The sequence below is a fragment of the Malaclemys terrapin genome, chromosome 9 (assembly GCF_027887155.1).
Source record: "Malaclemys terrapin pileata isolate rMalTer1 chromosome 9, rMalTer1.hap1, whole genome shotgun sequence".
In the NCBI taxonomy this organism is placed as follows: Eukaryota; Metazoa; Chordata; order Testudines; family Emydidae; genus Malaclemys; species Malaclemys terrapin.
Window position 1 is genome coordinate 50,117,810 of NC_071513.1, and position 19,107 is coordinate 50,136,916.

The 19,107-nt window shown below is 44.9% G+C and overlaps 2 protein-coding genes across 3 annotated transcripts in view; both read right to left on the bottom strand.

The window, feature by feature from the left end:
- STK25 (serine/threonine kinase 25) overlaps window positions 1-19,107 on the bottom strand; it is a 194,798-nt gene that overhangs the window by 143,451 nt on the left and 32,240 nt on the right. The gene's annotated exons all lie outside the window — the stretch shown is intronic.
- THAP4 (THAP domain containing 4) overlaps window positions 1-19,107 on the bottom strand; it is a 69,593-nt gene that overhangs the window by 20,944 nt on the left and 29,542 nt on the right. For both annotated transcript variants that reach the window (XM_054039888.1, XM_054039889.1), the window contains one exon: window positions 2,052-2,211. In XM_054039888.1, the coding sequence (XP_053895863.1) occupies window positions 2,052-2,211 (160 nt within the window). The remainder of the gene's footprint in view (window positions 1-2,051; window positions 2,212-19,107) is intronic.

Here is a 19,107-nt window from a genome sequence, read left to right on the forward strand (position 1 = left end):
ACAGCAGTAAGGCAGCATTTCAGCAGTGGAAGTTCTAAACCTGTATAAGATATATCATGTTATGCCTAGCTAACATTTACGGAGATACTTTGCTTTTCATGCTCATGCTTGGAATTTTCCACAGCTCATCTTCTCAATACAAGAACTTGCTGAGAGGGATCCTTGGGAATTCTGCCCTTTCACTGATTGGGGGCCACCCTATATACTCCTCCTTACTCAATTAAATATCTGATCTTATACCATCTATCTTCCAGTTTGAAAGGCTGGCTACAAGAGCCATTAAATCCTTGCTCTTCCCCACAAAGCACAAATACACCAACTTGGAGACATATGTAGTCTCCATCAGCCCCCGCAATTATGTATTCTGATCAGTCCTACTCTGGGTCTTGTGTGTAACACCACTGGGTCTGCCTGCACTTTTGATTATTAATTAAATACTGTCAGACTAGCCAAGCATACTTTTTCTACTTCTTTCCTATTTCCCACGTCACTAGATGGCATTTCCAACCCCTCATTTGTATAAATGAAATGGGGGTGGTGGGGTTTCCTCTGAGCTAATTCTTGCTAATTCTGCTCCAGGAATTCCCTACTGTGGAAAGTTTTGTGTGTTTGCAGTTGCACTCTGATCAATAATCTCCTTTGTTTATGAACATGTTACTTCTCCTGTTTGGCCTTATCTAGACACAAAAGTTGTACTGCATTAACTATACCGGTATAGTTAAAGAGGTACAATTCTCCTAATGGAATGCAGTTATACTAGTATGAATGTGCTTCTACCAGTATAGCTTATTCCTGGATGGGAAGGGCAATAAAGCTATACATGTACGGGGCATAACTGCATGTATAACTGAATCCACATTAGGGGTTATACCAGTAAAATCATATTGGTTAAAAAAAAATCACCCCCAACCAACATATTTATATTAGTACAAAAACTGCATGTAGTCTAGGTGTGTGTGTCATCTTTTGCACCATGTTAAGAGCTTGTAATTATTCCTTTCTCTTGCAGTCAGAGCAATAACCTTTGTAATCCACACCCAAAAATAAGCAGGCAAAAAGCTTATTTTTACTAACATGAATACTGAAATGTTAGCTAAAAGATCTATCTTCCTCCAAATCTTTTTTCCTTGCACACAATTTCTTAAACCTACATGTCCAAAATGGCTAAATAATTAGCTCTTTACTCTATATGCCCTACTAAACACTTCATTTAATCACTCTACTTTTTTCATTATCTACAATATAGACAAATTGCCAGGATTTAAATGGACAGATCTAGCAGCCTCTTCATAGCTGCTTGTGTGAGGACACATGGACTGTTTGTTAAAATTTATAGCACAAGCTCTACAGTGAAGCAGAGCAAGTAGCTCTAGGGATAATCTTATTAAAGTGCCTATCTCAGCATTAACAATATTGTCTGTCTCGTGCCTTAGGCCAGTGTAAATTTGTGGCTACATATGTACACGTACATACACACACCAAGTTTAAGTGTCTAGAAAGTTAAAAACCTACTGATATTCAAAATATAATGATTCTTTGGACCACTCTGAAATAAATCTCTCTCATGGAACCACTCTCTTGCCCAACCTCCCAAGTCCTCTGCTGCTTGGCTCTCAAAACTTTGCACTTTGTGGACCACATGGATGTGCTCTATTAACTGCTTGTGGTCCTTTGGCAACAGGTCACTAGCATGTGCACACTTAAAATTATTGTCATGCTCCCTGCCTGCCCACTTATTTCTGCATTTCCATTGAGGTGTGTAGTGATTTGTAAACGTTTAAGTGAACAGAAATGCAGATAAATGTTTAATCAAGAACAGCAATTGCCAGATTTAGGTGTGTAACCCAGGCATATGTTGCAATGGAGCTGTTACTGCACAGCACCTCTAAAAATCAGGCCACCCAGTCAGATCCCATCATATCCTCTCATCCGATGGGTGAATATTTTTACTATACCACTTTTTTTTTTTTATGTGCAGCCAGTAAACCTGTTGGGGTTTATGCACACTCCATTCAAAGGTATTGCCATGACAAACTAAGTTTTAGACTTACGAAAAGTTCAGCATGGGCTGCCCCACGTGAGAGATGCGCACCTCTTCCAGGTACTGAAAGGGCTTCATCATAGGGAAGTCACCATCTCCCGGTGGGTCTGACAGCCAGGTGCCCAGCATCCAGGACAGAGGCTCAATCACAGGGTTTAGTTGGGGGGTCTCTGTTGAGAAGGAGGAAAGAATCAGGAACTTTTGACTCAGAGAGCTGCTTAGAGTTCTCTGTCAGCTGTGTAGAGTTGGGGTGAGTTTGTTATGGAAAAGCATCTCACAGATGTTAGGATACATAATCACTGCTTCTTGCTAGATCAGTAAAAAGCAACAGAGAGTCCTGTCCTATGGCACCTTTAAGACTAACAGATGTATTGGAGCATAAGCTTTTGTGGGTGAATACCCACTTTGTCAGACGCATGTAATGGAAATTTCCAGAGGCAAGTATAAATATGCAGGCAAGAATCAGTCTGGAGATAACGAGGTTAGTTCAATCAGGGAGGGTGAGGTCCTCTGCTAGCAGTTGAGGTGTGAACACCAAGGGAGGAGAAACTGCTTTTGTAGTTGGCAGCCATTCACAGTCTTTGTTTAATCTTGATCTGATGGTGTCCGCACCATAACAACTCTAACTCAGGAACCGATCCATGCAACAAACTCTGCCAACTCTGCCCACATATCTACACCAGCAACACCATCACAGGACCTAACCTCTGGAAATTTCCATTACATGCCACAGGACTCTCTGTTGCCTTTTTTTTTTTTTTTTTTTAAACAGATCCAGACTAACATGGCTACCCCTCTGATGCTAGATCAGTGGCACCTTCAAAGTATGAATGGAGCTGGGAACGAAGGACAACAGTTGTGGAGAACAAGTCTGACTAAAAATCCGCCTCTTGGTCTTGCAGTTATTACAGTATGTGACTGCATGCAGAGCTCATCAACCTCAGGCTTGACAAAGAATAGGTGTATGTTCAATGGAAAACTGTGAAACTTCAGGGCTGCAAGTTAGGCACTAAAAACATATTTAGATACCTTCATTACATGGCCTAATTTTCAGAAGCGCTGAGTATGTGCACCTCCTCCTGGCTTAAGCAGGAGATGTGACTGTTCAGCATCTCAGAAAACAATCTGCCCAACATCATGTGCACAACTTCAGTCATCCAACTTTCAGAAGGTTGGCATAAGTCTCTAGTGAAGGTCAGGAAGTAGGATGCAGAGCCATTAAGGACAGTTCTGGTGGCTAGTCTAAATGCAGTGTCACAAGAGAGGACAGTCAGTGGCAGCCTTTCCAGCCACAGAATCTGATGCCACAATGTAGCTATGAACTATACATGGAAGAGGATGGGGATTTAATAGAGGAGAATGAAGGTGGTTAAAGGATCTCCTGGATATAGTATAGCTATATTCTGCAAGCGTGCTTGAAAGAGTGGTACCCTCACACCCTTGCCAAGATAAGTTCCAGCATTGATACAAAACATGGGGCTGCAAACCAGCCTATTTATAATACCTACAAAGGTTATAATTCCATTTAAAAGAGCATAGGGATGGCAAACATGAAACATAAATGACTACTGTTTTCATCAGCCCAGTATATCCCTGTTCAACAATATTTCACCTAGGCATCCAAAGGAAGCCAAAGACCCACAGCAGGATACCTTGTAGAAGAATTCACCAGGAAACTGATTGACAGACCCACCTCACAAACATTTTCAGTGTTCCAAGCCAAACCAAAAAATACAATATGCATATCTGGATGAAGAATGACAAAGATATAATCAGGGCCAGCTTGTGGATGTGCAAGAGGCCAATCAAATCTTGGGCACAAACTGTTGGAAGGGACTAATGAGGCCATAATTTGCCTCCCCTCTGCTGGAAACTCACAGTGAGTTGTTTCCCCACTGCTAGACAGGAATAAGGGTTAGTTCAGAAGTTGCTTTGCTTATGCTTAAGACCGGGGCTAGGTAAAAGTCAATTAAGACACTATGGCATACAGGTTAAAGTAGAAATGGACTAGAAAGCTGCTCTGTGGGAATAGCTCTATTCCATTATTACATTTATATGGAACCTTTGTCTCATGAAACAAAAACACCTTCTTTAATGAGTCATTGTGAGAGGAACAGCTTTGGTAAACAACAGTTATGCACTTTTTATTCTATAATGTGATTTTAATAGGGTGTGCACTATAAAAAACACAAACAAAAAACAAAACAACCTCCCCCCCCCCCCCCCCCCCGAGAAATTAACTGAGATGCACTGACACCATTTCAGGTCCCTGAGAATGGAAAAGCATTTCGTACTGATGATGCAAGTAAGAAAAGGGATACATCACCTCTATTACATCAGGGAAGACCAAAACAAATATAACTGGATATGCCCACTGCACAGTCTAGAGTGGTGACATTAAGCATTGTGAAGCCAGAGATTCAAATTCAGGAGTCACTGTAGGATGTTCCCCTCCCACACACTAGCTAAAAGAGCCCACACACTCAACCCAATGTGAGAAGAGTTTATACACCTACTGCCATCATCACCTGGCAACAAGCAGGAATGTGACACAGGTTTGGCTAGGCTGGAAGGTAGAGACTAAATTATGAAGAAAATTGATGACCTAAAAGGGTGATGTCATAGGTGAAAACTTGCTAGGCCAGTGTGAAACTCACTGTGCCTCAATCCCAAATTGCTTGTTAAAAGTACTGGGAAAGGGAGGAGAGAGAGCCCATGTTTAGAGGAGCAGACTGAAAGGTACGGGAATGATGCATCCAAGGGTGCTGAGAGAATTGGGAGGGAATGCATCCGAGGGTGGGAATGCATCCAAAGGATGGGAATACATCTGAGGGTGCTGATGGAATTGGCTGATGTGATTGCAGAGCCATTGGCCATTATCCTTGAAAACTTGTGGCGATCGGGGGAGGTGCTGGATGATTGGAAAACGGCAAATATAGTGCCCATCTTTAAAAAAGGGAAGAAGGAGAATCCAGGGAACTACAGACCGGTCAGACTCATCTCAGTCCCTGGAAAAATCACGGAGCAGGTCCTCAAGGAAACCATTTTGAAGCACTTGGAGGAGAGGAAGGTGTTCAGGAACTGTCAACATGGATTCATCAAGGGCAAGTCATGCTTGCCCATATAGTCCTGATTGCTTTCTATGATGAGATAACTGGCTCTGTGACTATGGGGAAAGCAGTGGACGTGATATATCTTTAGCAAATCTTTTGATATGGTCTCCCCCGGTTTTCTTGCCAGCAAGTGAAAAAAGTATGGATTGGATGAATGGACTATAAAGTGGATAGAAAGCTGACTAGATTGTCGGGCTCAATGGGTAGTGATCAACGGCTCAATGTCTAGTTGGCAGCCGGTATCAAGTGGACTACCCCAGGGATCGGTCCTGGGGCCGGTTTTGTTCAACATCTTTATTAATGATCTGGATGATGGGATAGATTGCACCTTCAGCAAGATTGCAGATGACACTAAGCTGGGGGGAGAGGTAGATATGCTGGAGGGTAGGGATAGGGTCCAGAGTGACCTAGACAAATTGGAGGATTGGGCCAAAAGAAATCTGATGAGATTCAACAAGGACAAGTACAGAGTCCTGCACTTAGGACGGAAGAATCCCATGCACTCACTGGCTAAGCAGCAGTTCTGCACAAAAGGACCTGGAGATTACAGTGGATGAGAAGCTGGATATGAGTCAGCAGTGTGCCCTTGTTGCCAAGAAGGCTAACAGCATATTGGGCTGCATTAGGGGGAGCATTGCTAGCAGATTGAGGAAAAATAATAATGATTATTCCCCTCTATTCGGCACTGGTGAGGCCACATCTGTAGTACTGTGTCCAGTTTTGGGCCCCCGACTACAGGAAGGATGTAGACAAATTGGAGAGTGTCCAGCAGAGGGCAATGAAAATGATCAGGGGGCTGGGACACATGACTTACGAGGAGAGGCTGAGAGAACTGGGCTTGTTTAGTCTGCAGAAGAGAAGAGTGAGGGGAGACCTGATAGCCTTCAATTACCTGAAGGGAGATTCCAAAGAGGATGGAACTTGGCTGTTCTCAATGGCGGCAGATGACAGAACAAGAAGCAATGGTCTCAAGTTGCAGTGGGAGAGGTCTAGGTTGGATATTAGGAAACACTATTTCACTAGGAGGGTGGTGAAGCACTGGAATGGGTTACCTAGGGAGGTGGTGGAATCTCCATCCTTAGAGGTTTTTAAGGCCCAGCTTGACAAAGCCCTGGCTGGAATGAATTAGTTGGTGTTGGTCCTGCTTTGAGCAGGGGGTTGGACTAGATGACCTCCTGTGGTCTCTTCCAACCCTAATCTTCTATGATTTTAATGAGAATTTTCCCCATTAGCATAGGATTTTCATTTCTGTTACTTGTGGGGTCTCTCTTCTTGTGGGGTCTCAACTTCTCTACCAAAAGACTGGAGGATAGCTAATGTGATGGCAATTTTTAAAAAGGGCTCCAGAGGTGATGCCGGCGATTACAGGCCGGTAAGCCTGACTTCGGTACAGGGTAAACTGTTTGAAACTATGGTAAAGAACAAAATTGTCAGATACACAGATGAACATAATTTGTTAGGGAATAGTCAAGGTGGTTTTTCTAAAGGGAAGTCATGCCTCACCAATCTACTAAAATTCTTTGAGGGGGTCAAGAAGCTTGTGGACAAGGGGGATCCAGTGGATATAGTGTATTTAGATTTTCAGGAAGCCTTTGACAAGGTCCCTCACCAAAGGCTCTTAAGCAAAGTAAGCAGTCATGGGATAAGAGGGAAGGTTCTCTCATGGATTGGTAACTGGTTAAAAGACAGGAAACAAAGGGTAGGAATAAATGGTCAGTTTTCAGAATGGAGAGCGGTAAATAGTGGTGTCCCCAGGGGTCTGTACTGGGATCAGTCCTATTCAACATATTCATAAATTATCTGGAAAAAGGGGTAAACAGTGACATGGCAAAATTTGCAGATGATACAAACACTCAAGATAGTTAAGTCCCGGGAAGACTGTTAAGAGCTACAAAAGGATCTCTCAAAACTGGGTGTTTGGGCAACAAAATGGCAGATGTAATTCAGTGTTGATAAATGCAAAGTAATGCACATTGGAAAATATAATCTTAACTATACACATAAAATGATGGGGTCTAAATTAGCTGTTACCACTCAAGAAAGAGATCTTGGAGTCACTGTGGATAATTCTCTGAAAACATCCACTCACCGTGCAGCGGCAGTCAAAAAAGCGAACAGAATGTTGGGAATCATTAAGAAAGGGATAGGTAACACTGGTCTACAATTTTTGAGAAGTCGTCTGCTTCAGAGATAAAATGTGCTATTTATTATGTATTTTGATGTGCTGAATTCAAATATGACAATTAAAACAACTGATTGGCTACTGTTTCTAAGATATTTAAGTTTTTACATTTTATGACTATGTATATTGTGTAGATAGTAGAATTTTAATCATAAATTGTAAACCTAGGTCTTTTCATGTGTTTATGGTTGCTTTACATGATAATATTTCACCTGTTCTGTTTATGTAACACTTTAAAAATCAGCAAAAGGGTTATATAAATAAAATTTATTATGAAACAAAAGGCAAAAAACTATTCTGTACATAGTTTAGTCCTATTCAGTGTCTACTCGGCGCTTCTTGGCATGTCTCTGTATTCATTAAATGGAGAATCTCTTGTCACTGTCCAGCAATAGTCTGCAAGCATTGATGGGCTCCATTTGCCCTGATAGCGTTTCTCCATTGTTGCAATGTCCTGGTGAAATCACTCACCATGCTCGTCGCTCACTGCTCCGCAGTTCGGTGGAAAAAAATCTAGATGAGAGTGCAAAAAATGTATCTTTAGTGATATGTTGCAACCAAGGCTTTTGGATACCTTGAGGAGGTTTTCCACCAACAACCTGTAGTTGTCTGCCTTGTTGTTTCCGAGAAAATTTATTGCCACTAACTGGAAGGCTTTCCATGCCGTCTTTTCCTTGCCACGCAGTGCATGGTCAAATGCATCATCTCGAAGAAGTTCACGAATCTGAGGACCAACAAAGACACCTTCCTTTAGCTTAGCTTCACTTAGCCTTGGAAATTTTCCACGGAGGTACTTGAAAGCTGCTTGTGTTTTGTCAATGGCCTTGACAAAGTTCTTCATCAGACCCAGCTTGATGTGTAAGGGTGGTAACAAAATCTTCCTTGATTCAACAAGAGGTGGATGCTGAACACTTTTCCTCCCAGGCTCCAATGACTGTCGGAGTGGCCAATCTTTCTTGACGTAGTGGGAATCTCTTGCACGACTATCCCATTCACAGAGAAAAGAGCAGTACTTTGTGTATCCAGTCTGCAGACCAAGCAAGAGAGCAACAACCTTCAAATCGCCACAAAGCTGCCACTGATGTTGGTCATAGTTTATGCACCTCAAAAGTTGTTTCATGCTGTCATAGGTTTCCTTCATATGGATTGCATGACCAACTGGAATTGATGGCAAAACATTGCCATTATGCAGTAAAACAGTGTTAAGACTCGTCTTGGATGAATCAATGAACAGTCTCCACTCATCTGGATCGTGAACTATGTTGAGGGCTGCCATCACACCATCGATGTTGTTGCAGGCTACAAGATCACCTTCCATGAAGAAGAATGGGACAAGATCCTTTTGACGGTCACGGAACATGGAAACCCTAACATCACCTGCCAGGAGATTCCATTGCTGTAATCTGGAGCCCAAGAGCTCCGCCTTACTCTTGGGTAGTTCCAAATCCCTGACAAGGTCATTCAGTTCTCCTTGTGTTATGAGGTGTGGTTCAGAGGAGGAGGATGAGACAAAATGTGGGTCCTGTGACATTGATGGTTCAGGACCAGAAGTTTCATCCTCTTCCTCGTCTGACTCAAGTGAGAATGATTCTGGTGCATCAGGAACCGGCAGTCCTTCTCGATGGGGTACTGGGCGTATAGCTGATGGAATGTTTGGATAATGCACAGTCTACTTTTTCTTCTTTGACACAACTTTCCCAGTTGGAGGCACCATGCAGAAGTAACAATTGCTGGTATGATCTGTTGGCTCTCTCCAAATCATTTCCTTTTCCTGTTCAACCACTGGCGAAGATTTGTTGCACAAGTGTTGCAGCATATGTGTGGGGCCCCCCTCTTGTCCTGATCTCCAATTTTGCAGCCAAAATAAAGGTGATAGGCTTTCTTAACCATAGTGGCTATACTGCACTTTTGTGATGCAAAAGTCACTTCACCACAAACATAGTAGAAGTTATCTGCACTGTTCACACAAGTACGAGGCATCTCTGCTCACTTTGGCTAAACAGAAATGTGTCCCTTTGCAAAATCAAAAACTGACAAATAAGAGAGCACGATACTGTATGATTTCTAGAGCTGATATAGGGCAATTTGTTCAGCAGAGTGATGTAAGCTTCGTTATGATTGCATCATCCATGACTTCTAGGAATAACATGATGTAATTCATATCATGTATGACGCAATACCAGCTTCAGATTGCATCATTCATTGTTTGCCTAAAAAGCAAGTACTGTCCAAACCCAGTCATAGATTTATTCATAGATCCAGTCAAAGATGTATTTTAGTCATTTCTGGTTTAAATTGAGATCCCTTCCCTTTATAACTCACTTATCCTCCGCCATTCCCAAGTCAAGGGTTGTATATACTGACCCAATAGCATATCTTGAAAACTAGAGCCAATCAACAATTTTAAGCATCATTTTCGTTCTCAGTGACCCAGAATTAGTAAAGTTTGACTACATTTATTTCAGAAGCATTTCGGCTGTAGAGCAGTGTAAGACGACAGAAAATATATTGCCTCTATATAAATCCATGGTACGCCCACATCTTGAATACTGTGTGCAGATGTGGTCGCCCCATCTCAAAAAAAGATATATTGGAATTAGAAAAGGTTCAGAAAAGGACATATGAGGTGAGATTAATAAGACTGTGACTTTGCAGCTTGGAAAAAAGCCGACTAAGGAGGGATATGCAGGGTCGACGAGAGGGGGGAGGGAGAGAAGCCGGTACAAATTACTGGGGCCTGGTGGTCTGGAAGGAGGCCCAGGGCCCGGCTTCCCCCCCCCCCTTGTCGGCCCTGTTTAGCCGGTCCGCCCTTGCTGGGGGGCCCAGAAATTTTTTTCACCGGGGCCCGAACCCGCTCTCGGCGGCCTTGGGGATATGATAGAGGTCTATAAAATCGTGACTGGTGTGGAGAAAGTAAATAAGGAAGTGTTATTTACTCCTTCTCATAACACAAGAACTAGGGGTCACCCAATGAAATTAATAGGCAGCAGGTTTAAAACAAACAATAGGAAGTATTTTTTCACACAACGCACACTCAACCTGTGGAACTCCTTGTCCGAGGATATTGTGAAGGCCAAGACTATAACAGGATTCAAAAAAGAACTAGATAAATTCATGGAGGACAGGTCCATCAATGGCTATTATCCAGGATGGGCAAGAATGGTGTCCCTAGCCTCTGTTTGCCAGAAGCTGGGAATGGGCGACAGGGGACACTTGATTACCTGTTCAGTTCACTCCCTCTGGGGCACCTGGCATTGGCCACTGTTGGAAGACAGGACACTGGGCTAGATGGACCTTTGGTCTGACCCAGTATGGCCATTTTTATGTTCTCTCTCAAGTTTAGCGAGTGTTAAAACAGTTTTAAAACAAATGTAATGTTCCTAATTACATTTCATTCTCCTGAAACACACTGAGATAGAACAACAAGATATTTGTATATCAGTTTGCACTCTTCACAGCTGACAGTACTATCGATAAGGGGTTCTCAAACAGGGAAACATTAAATGTTTATATTTCACATTTTTAGATACTGACTTTTTACTTTTACAGGGAATAACATCTGCAGGCTCTCCACATTATCTGACATGTTGTAAATAAACATACACACAATCAAAAATTTGTTTAGCCTAGATACTATGGTGATGGGTGCTATAGAAAACCCTAAGATCAAAGCCCTCCACGGCAGGACAGCTTTCTAAGATCTTTTCTTTCCATCTTCTCTCTCAGTGTGCAAATTAGTGAGTCAAAAGAGTGCTGATATCCTGCCAAATAGATATTTGCCTCCTGCTTGCTGAAAGTGTATACTGCGCTCCGATCCCTCCTCCCTGTTGAGTGCTCTCTTTGCACTTTGTAACAGGAAAAGACCCAGGTTTAAGTTTAACAGGTATGAATTTTTCACACCCTGAGCACCATAGTTCTGCTGACCCAACTTTTAAGTGCAGACCAGGCCTGAGTGACTTGCCCAAGATCACACTGGAAGTCTGTGACAGCATAGCCTTAATCAGTTTAGTCACTTGTCTCTGGCTCCTGCAATTTCTGCTATAGCTTTTTGGAGATGAGCTAAATACAGCATTCCAGGTGAGAGCATGCCATTGATTTATATAACAGTATTATAATATTTTGAGTATTATGTTCTATCTTATTCTTATCCTAAGAACTCTTTGCAATGCAATTATTAAGAAGCAAGAACTAAACTACTTTTAAATCAAGATAAAAGGCTATTGGGGGCTTCTCAAACACCTAGGATCTGTGCCAGTCCACTTACAGATTATCAGATTATCTGCAACAGAATAAGTTTAATATTTCTCTGACTCCCCTCCCCAGCATTTCTAGATCAAGAGGCAGACTGTACCTGATGGATGGAAGAAATGGCTTCAGGGAGGAATCAGGCACAAGGTGCGAGGAGTAATTTTATTGTTCCTAATGACTATTTCTTTAAACATTTACATGCCTGGGAAGAGTACATAGCTTTACTGGACAAGCGTCACCAACTTCTGCAGAATGTATTTATTTTTTCAATTGGGTTTCTAGCCCTTAAGTTTGTGAAAATAACTTTCCAGATGTAAACCAAGTACAAATTGATGCAGTCACGTCTTCCTAAGTCTGTAGACAGACAGCTTTAATTGTCTTTGCTGCATCTTGGGAAAGTACCAAGTTGCAGCCCTGTGGACAGCAGTGAAACTGACAAGAATCATTCATGCATTGTGCTGCTTGGGAAAACTAGAAGCTGCTGCAAAGGCAGACAGAGGAGTCACTAATGGGGTATGAAGACTCCAAAACAGAGGCTATAACAGGGAAAAAGCAGTGGAGATCCATCCTCCTCTCAAAAGCTAGAGGCTGAGGAAAGACAGAGCAGCAGATGAACAAAACAATACACCCTCCCCCACCCGCTTGTTGTAGCTAGAAGTGAGAGAGGAGGGGCAGATATTTCATCCATCTTTGAAGCAGTCGGCAGATTCTAGGGTGGGAGGTGGAGGTGGTGGGAGAAGCAAAAGAATACTCTTTCTCCTGAGTAGTCAGAGGAGTTTGGGGATTCAAGTTTATCAGGCACCTACTACCCCACAGAGGATTTGAAAGACAAAGCTCCTGAGTAGAGTCCAGGGACAGCATCAAGAATTCCAGCACACAAATCTTTCCCAGCAGCTGCGGCACAGGTTTATTTCTCACCTGGATGTTGCCTCTGGGCGATGATGCCCTCACATCTTTTGCATCAGTCTTTTGCATCAAAGTAGGTTTAGTTCCCTGATCTCTGATAAATTTAAAGACTTGTGTGTGAGTGGATGGAGGTAAATGAGTTGGGCTGGATGTGTAAGGGAGTAGGAGAGAGACAGAGGCTGATGGAATGAATTAGAAAAGAGATGTATGATTTTAAAAGACAGAGATTGAGAAATTGAGGGAGAGGGGGAAGAAATAGGAGAAGAAAGAAGCAACAGAAAATAGAGGCAGCAGCAGAGAACATAATATAGGGAAGTGTTATAAAGCGGTGGAGGAAAGAGAGAAAATAAGAAGCTAACTGACAATGAAAACAAAGGAGAAGGGATAAACCATGACCTATGACAGGAAGGAAAAGAAAGTGGAGTGAAGCCAGGATGGAAAAGAGGGTAGGAGAGGAGTAAGAAAGATGCAGTAAGTAGCATTTTAAACAAATGATTAAGATAGAAAGTTGATTGAGAACACCTTAGAATTAAGTACAAGTGCTTTATTCTTTTACATTGCAGAGGGAATGGCTAGCAGACTTCACTCTTCAGCTGAAGAGATGTTGGTAAATTCTTCAACCTTGCTAACAGCTTGCATTATTTGGTGACAAAACTGATTTAAAAAGCCTGGGAGTTTAGTGGAGCTGAAATAAAGTATTTCATTGGAATGTGAATTATTATATATGACTGAACTGGCTTATGCTGGTTTTCTTACCAGCTGATCTATACTATACTTTGTATAGCAAGTGAAGGCTGGAGTACTTTAAGAGGGAGGCTAACTGTCTGTGGGATCATGGTTAGGGTGAGAAGAGCTAGATGACCGTTGTGGTAGAACATAAAGTGGTGTTTGCAAAGGAAAGGGAAATGTATCTCTGGCATGCTGGGTTGTTTTGTTTTAAATATCAGTGTTAGCAATGTAATCCTTGTTTAGAGGAATCACTCTAAAGAGGTGAGCTTCAAGCAGGACTCTTGCAAACATTCTACCAGCTGCATTATCAAAAGGTGCCTCACAGTACTGGGGAATGTGAATTTTAGTTTAAGGACTTTGTTGCATAGAAGAGAACTGCTAACATTCTGGATATCAGATGTGAAATACTGGGATGAAATCCATCAGTAGTATAATCCATAGAGTGTGTGATCATGTGATGCAGTAAAGACATAATAAAACCTATAAACTCACTGTCCTCTCCCAATTGCTTAACCATGACATGCATAGTCGTGGTGAAATAGACCAGAAAAAGCCAGGAGAAGATAAAATGCTCAGTCTTTTAGCCCCACTCACTCCAACTAGTCAGGGTAATTAACTAGTGGAACAACTTAGCAAGGGTCATGGTTGATTCTCCATCACTGGCAATTTTAAAATCAAGACTGGATGTCTCTTCTAAAAGATCTGCTCTAGGAATTATTTTGGGAAGTTGTATGGCCTGTGTTATACAGATCAGACTAGAGTAACACAATGGTCCCTTCTGAACTTGGAATCTGTGAAAACCATGTCCACTGAAAAAATTAAAGATGTGTGCATGCATGCATGCGTGCTGCAGACTGACCATAGAACACAACCTAAATTTGAAGCTATCCTCCTCTGTTGAAATGACAAGGGAATTCACTGTGATGTTAGTTTAGCTACTATTGACCTTCTCCATACTGCTCCCCCAGTGTAGGTATACTTCCCCCCTTGCATATTTTCATCTTCTCCCAGTGTTATTGCCTCTCTTTCCATGCACACTGCTTCTACCCTTCCCTACACACTGTTCCAGCATCCCCTACTTCCCCCCCTCCATGGTGTCCTCTCCTCATGCATGCATCTCCATTGATCAACTCCAGTATTCCTAGCCTGGTTGTTCACCAGATAGACAATTTCTGCTCCTTCCCACTTTGGGAAGCCATGAGGTCCGCAACACTCCTAACCCAATCACCAAATCCACTCCCTATTGACAGACAGGCTATGCCAAGATCTCCTGGTTTCCATTTCCCCTCCCAAATTAAACAAACAAGATGCTTTATCACCTCACCGATCAAAATTCACAGACAAACTGTCATCTGATCTTTCCCATTCAAAGACAGGTCTTGATGTCAAATTCCCACCTATACCAAAAACAAGCTTAATAGTGAGTAACTCTTTTCGTTTTGCTATAGGAGCCAGTGCTGAGGCAGAGATACAATCCCTGTCCTTCTGACTGGTTTCTACTACTCTGTGACTAGTTATTCTCCTTTCCTGCCTCTGCAATGTTGTTTTATAGAACTATCAAACTCCATCCCCATTTTTAAACATTCACAAGATTTGTATTTTTTTCTGAATGAAGATCGCATAACCAGGGTCAGCATGTGCTACAGCATACCATATCAAAATCCTGCAAGAAGACTTTCTGACGTCTGCAGCCTGCTAGTATTAATTCTCTGGCAGCACAGAATATAGAAAAAATGTTAAAATTACATATTTTGGAACTCCCCAACATCCTAAGGCAGAGGTGGGCAAACTTTTTGGCCTGAGGGCCACATCTGGAATAGAAATTGTATGGCAGGCCATGAATGCTCACAAAATTGGGGTTGGGGTGTGAGAGGGGGTGAGGGCTCTGGTTGGGGGTGCGGGCTCCAGGGTGGGGCCAGAAATGAGGAGTTCAGGGTGCAGGAGGGGGCTCCAGGCTGGGGGAGGTGCGGGGGCGGGGAGTAAGGGCTCCGGCTGGGGGTGCGGGCTCTGGGGTGGGGCTGGGGATGAGAGGTTTGGGGTGCAGGAGGGTGCTCTGAGCTGAGATCGAGGGGTTTGGAGGGTGGGAGGCGGACAGGACTGGGCCAGGGGGTTGGGGCGCGTGGGGAGGCTGAGGGGTGCAGGCTCCAGGCGGCGCTTTCCTCAAGTGGCTCCCGGAAGCAGTGACATGTCCCTTCTCCGGCTCCTATGCGGACGTGCGGCCAGGCAGCTCTGCACGCTGCCCCATCCACAGGCACCCCTCCTGCAGCTCTTGCAGTTCCCAGCCAATGGGAGCTGCAGGGGCAGCGCTTGGGGCGGGAGCAGTGTGCAGAGCAGAACCCCCTGGCTGCCCCTACATGTAGGAGCCTGAAGGGGGGGCCATGCGCTGCTTCTGGGAGCCACAAGGAGCGGTTCCAGACCCTGCTCCCCAGGGGGAACTCGAGGGATGGTTTAAAATGGCTGGCTGGCCAGATTAAAATGGCTGACAGGCTGGATTCGCTCCACGGGCCGTAGTTTGCCCACCCCTGTCCTAAGGAAACTGTGCATTTATAAAGTGATATAAGCTTTCTTTCAGGTCTTCCTTAATTAACATAGTACAAGCTACGGAATTCAGAGGTTTTGCTGCAAGCTTAGAATCATAGAATATCAGGGTTGGAAGGGACCTCAGGAGGTCATCTAGTCCAACCCCGTGCTCAGAGCAGGACCAATCCCCAGACAGATTTTTGCCCCAGATCCCTAACTGGCCCCCTCAAGGATTAAACTCACAACCCTCGGTTTAGCAGGCCAATGCTCAAACCACTGAGCTATCCCTCCTCCGAAACTGTACTATTTCTATTTTAATTCATATTATATAGTCTATTATGACAAAGTGTGTGATCTCACCAAGAGAAAGAGGAGAAACAATACAAACAGGACAAAAAAGGGATGGAAGAAACAGCAGCATCTTTTCGCTTCCTCTCCCCATCTCTTTTTAATTTGGGTGTGATGTGGGAAAATGGCACCTCCTTTTCTCTCCCATGGCCAAAAGAGTGATTCCTTGGGTGGAATTCTGTTCTGGTGGCTAACACAGCAGTAGAGCCAGTTCCAATCAAATACTGTGGTGATAGCCGCAATATAAAAACCTAGACAGTTTAACTAGGGGAAGGAGGACAGGATTATTCATCTGAAGAAAACTGATGATACTCTGTGTGTGTGTATTTTAAATCTCAAAACCATCAACCTGTGCACAAAATTAACCTATATGGCCTTGGCTACACATGCGAGTTACAGCACAATAAAGCCTCCCCCAGCGCTGTAACTCACTCCCTGTCCACACTGGCATGGCACTTACAGCGCTGTATCTCCGTGGCTGTAGTGCTGCATGTACTCCACCTCCCCAACGCCTTGGCTACACTTGTGAAGCGCGAGTGTAGTCGCGCCGTCTCGCAGCGCTGCAAGTACTCCACCTCTCCGAGGGGAATAGCTTGCAGTGCTGCGAGTGAGCGTGCAGCGCTGCAGGTGCTGATTACACTGGCGCTTTACAGCACTGCACTCGCTGCACTGGGGGGGAGGGGGCGTTTTCACACCCCTGAGCGCAGCAAGTTGCAGCGCTGTACAGCGCCAGTGTAGCCAAGGCCCAAGAGGAATATCGTGTATTGTGCCGCCGCTGCAGCGCTGCAGCACCAGTGTGGCTGCTCAATGCGCTGTGACTGGCCTCCAGAAGTATTCAGCAGTATCCCACAATGCCTGTTCCAGCCACTCTGGTCATCAGTTCAAACTCTACTGCCCTGGCCTCAGGTAACTAAGCATGTGACCCGCCCTTAAAATTCCCCTGGAATTTTAAAAATCTCCTTCCTGTTTGCTCAGCCCGGTGTGGCGTGGAGTGCTATCAGCGAATCTTTCCAGGTGACCATGCCTCCACGTGCCAAGCAAGCCCCAGCATGGAGCAATGGCAAGTTGCTGGACCTCATCAGTGTTTGCGGGGAGGAAGCTGTCCAGTCCCAGCTGCGCTCCAGCTGTAGGAATTATACCTTCGGGAAGGTATCAAAGGACATGATGGAAAGGGGCCATGACCGGGATGCCCTGCAGTGCAGGATTAAAGTGAAGGAGCTGCGGAGTGCCTACTGCAAAGCCCACGATGCAAACGGCCGCTCGGGTGCTCCCCCTGCGACCTGCCGATTCTACAAAGAGCTGGATGCGATACTTGGGGTTAACCCCACCTCCACTCCGAGCACCACCATGGACACTTCAGAGCCGGGGTGGGAGGAGAAGGAGGAGGAGGAAAACGGGAGTGAGGGTGGTGGGGCGGATGGAGACACCCTGGAATCCCTGGAGGCATGGAGCCAGGAGGAAGGTAGCCAGTCGCAGTGGCCGGTACTTGCAGAAGAGAAGGTTCCCGGTAAGCGGCTTTTTTTCCGGGAAGGAATTTTTTTGGTGCGGGCTCTTTGGGAGAGGAGGGTTAGGCATGCATGCCTAGATGTGGAATAGTGCATTGATGTGGTTTATAACATCGTGGTAATCGACCTCGGTAATCTCTTCGAATGTCTCATCCAGAACGTGTGCAATGCGCTTGCGCAGATTTATCGGGAGAGCCACTGTGGTCCTTGTCCCAGCCAGGCTAACGTGTCTGCGCCACTGTGCCGCGAGGGGCGGGGGGACCATTACCGCGGGGATGCTGTGTTCGGCCAAGTCCAGCTTCCCATACAGAGATCGCCGGCAGCCCTTTAAACGGTCAAAGGCACACTCCACAGTCATTCGGCACCGGCTCAGCCTGTAGTTGAACCGTTCCTTGCTGCTGTCAAGGCTCCCTGTGTAGGGTTTCATGAGCCACGGCATTAACGAGAAAGCGGGATCTCCAAGGATCACAATGGGCATTTCAACTTCCCCTACTGTGATCTTCCGCTCTGGGGAAAAAGTCCTGGCCTGCAGCTTCCTGAACAGCCAAGTGTTCCGAAAGATGTGTACGTCATGCACCTTTCCTGGCCAGCCTGTGTTAATGTCAATGAAATGCCCACGGTGATCCACAAGCGCCTGGAGAACCATAGAGAAATACCCCTTCCGATTAACGTACTCGGATCCTAGGTGGGGTGGTGCCAGAATAGGAATGTGCGTCCCATCTATCGCCCCTCCACAATTAGGGAAACCCATTTGTGCAAAGCCATCCACTATGTCCTGCACGTTACCCAGAGTCACGGTTCTTTCTGAGTAGGATGCGATTAATGGCCTTGCAAACTTGCATCAACACGATTCCAACGGTCGACTTTCCCACTCCAAACTGGTTTGCGACCGACCGGTAGCTGTCTGGAGTTGCCAGCTTCCAGATTGCAATAGCCACCCACTTCTCCACTGGCAGGGCAGCTCTCAATCTCGTGTGCTTGCGCCACAGGGTGGGGGCGAGCTTCTCACACAGTCCCATGAAAGTGGCTTTTCTCATCCGAAAGTTCTGCAGTCACTGCTCGTCATCCCAGACTTCCATGACGATGTGATCCCACCACTCAGTGCTTGTTTCCCGAGCCCAAAAGTGGCGTTACACGGTGCTGAGCATGTCCGTGAATGCCACAAGCAATTTTGTGTCGTACGCATTACGCAGGTTGATAGAATCGTCGGACTCCTCACTCTCACTGTCACTTTGGATCTTAAGGAATAGTTCGACAGTGACGTGCTGGCGAGACTCGTCAGCATACGCCTCAGCAGTTCGGGCTCCATTTCCCGCAGACAGATCACGCTACACAGAAACCATTGAAAGATGGCGCCAAAGGTGGACGGAAACAAAGGGATTTCTGGGATGCGAAGCGATGCATCACGGGGCATTGGGACAGGACCCAGAATCCCCCGCACCCACGCCCCCTTCCCACAATCCACAGCGCCAGAATGGGAAGAGGTGCTCTGTGGGATAGCTGCCCATAATGCAC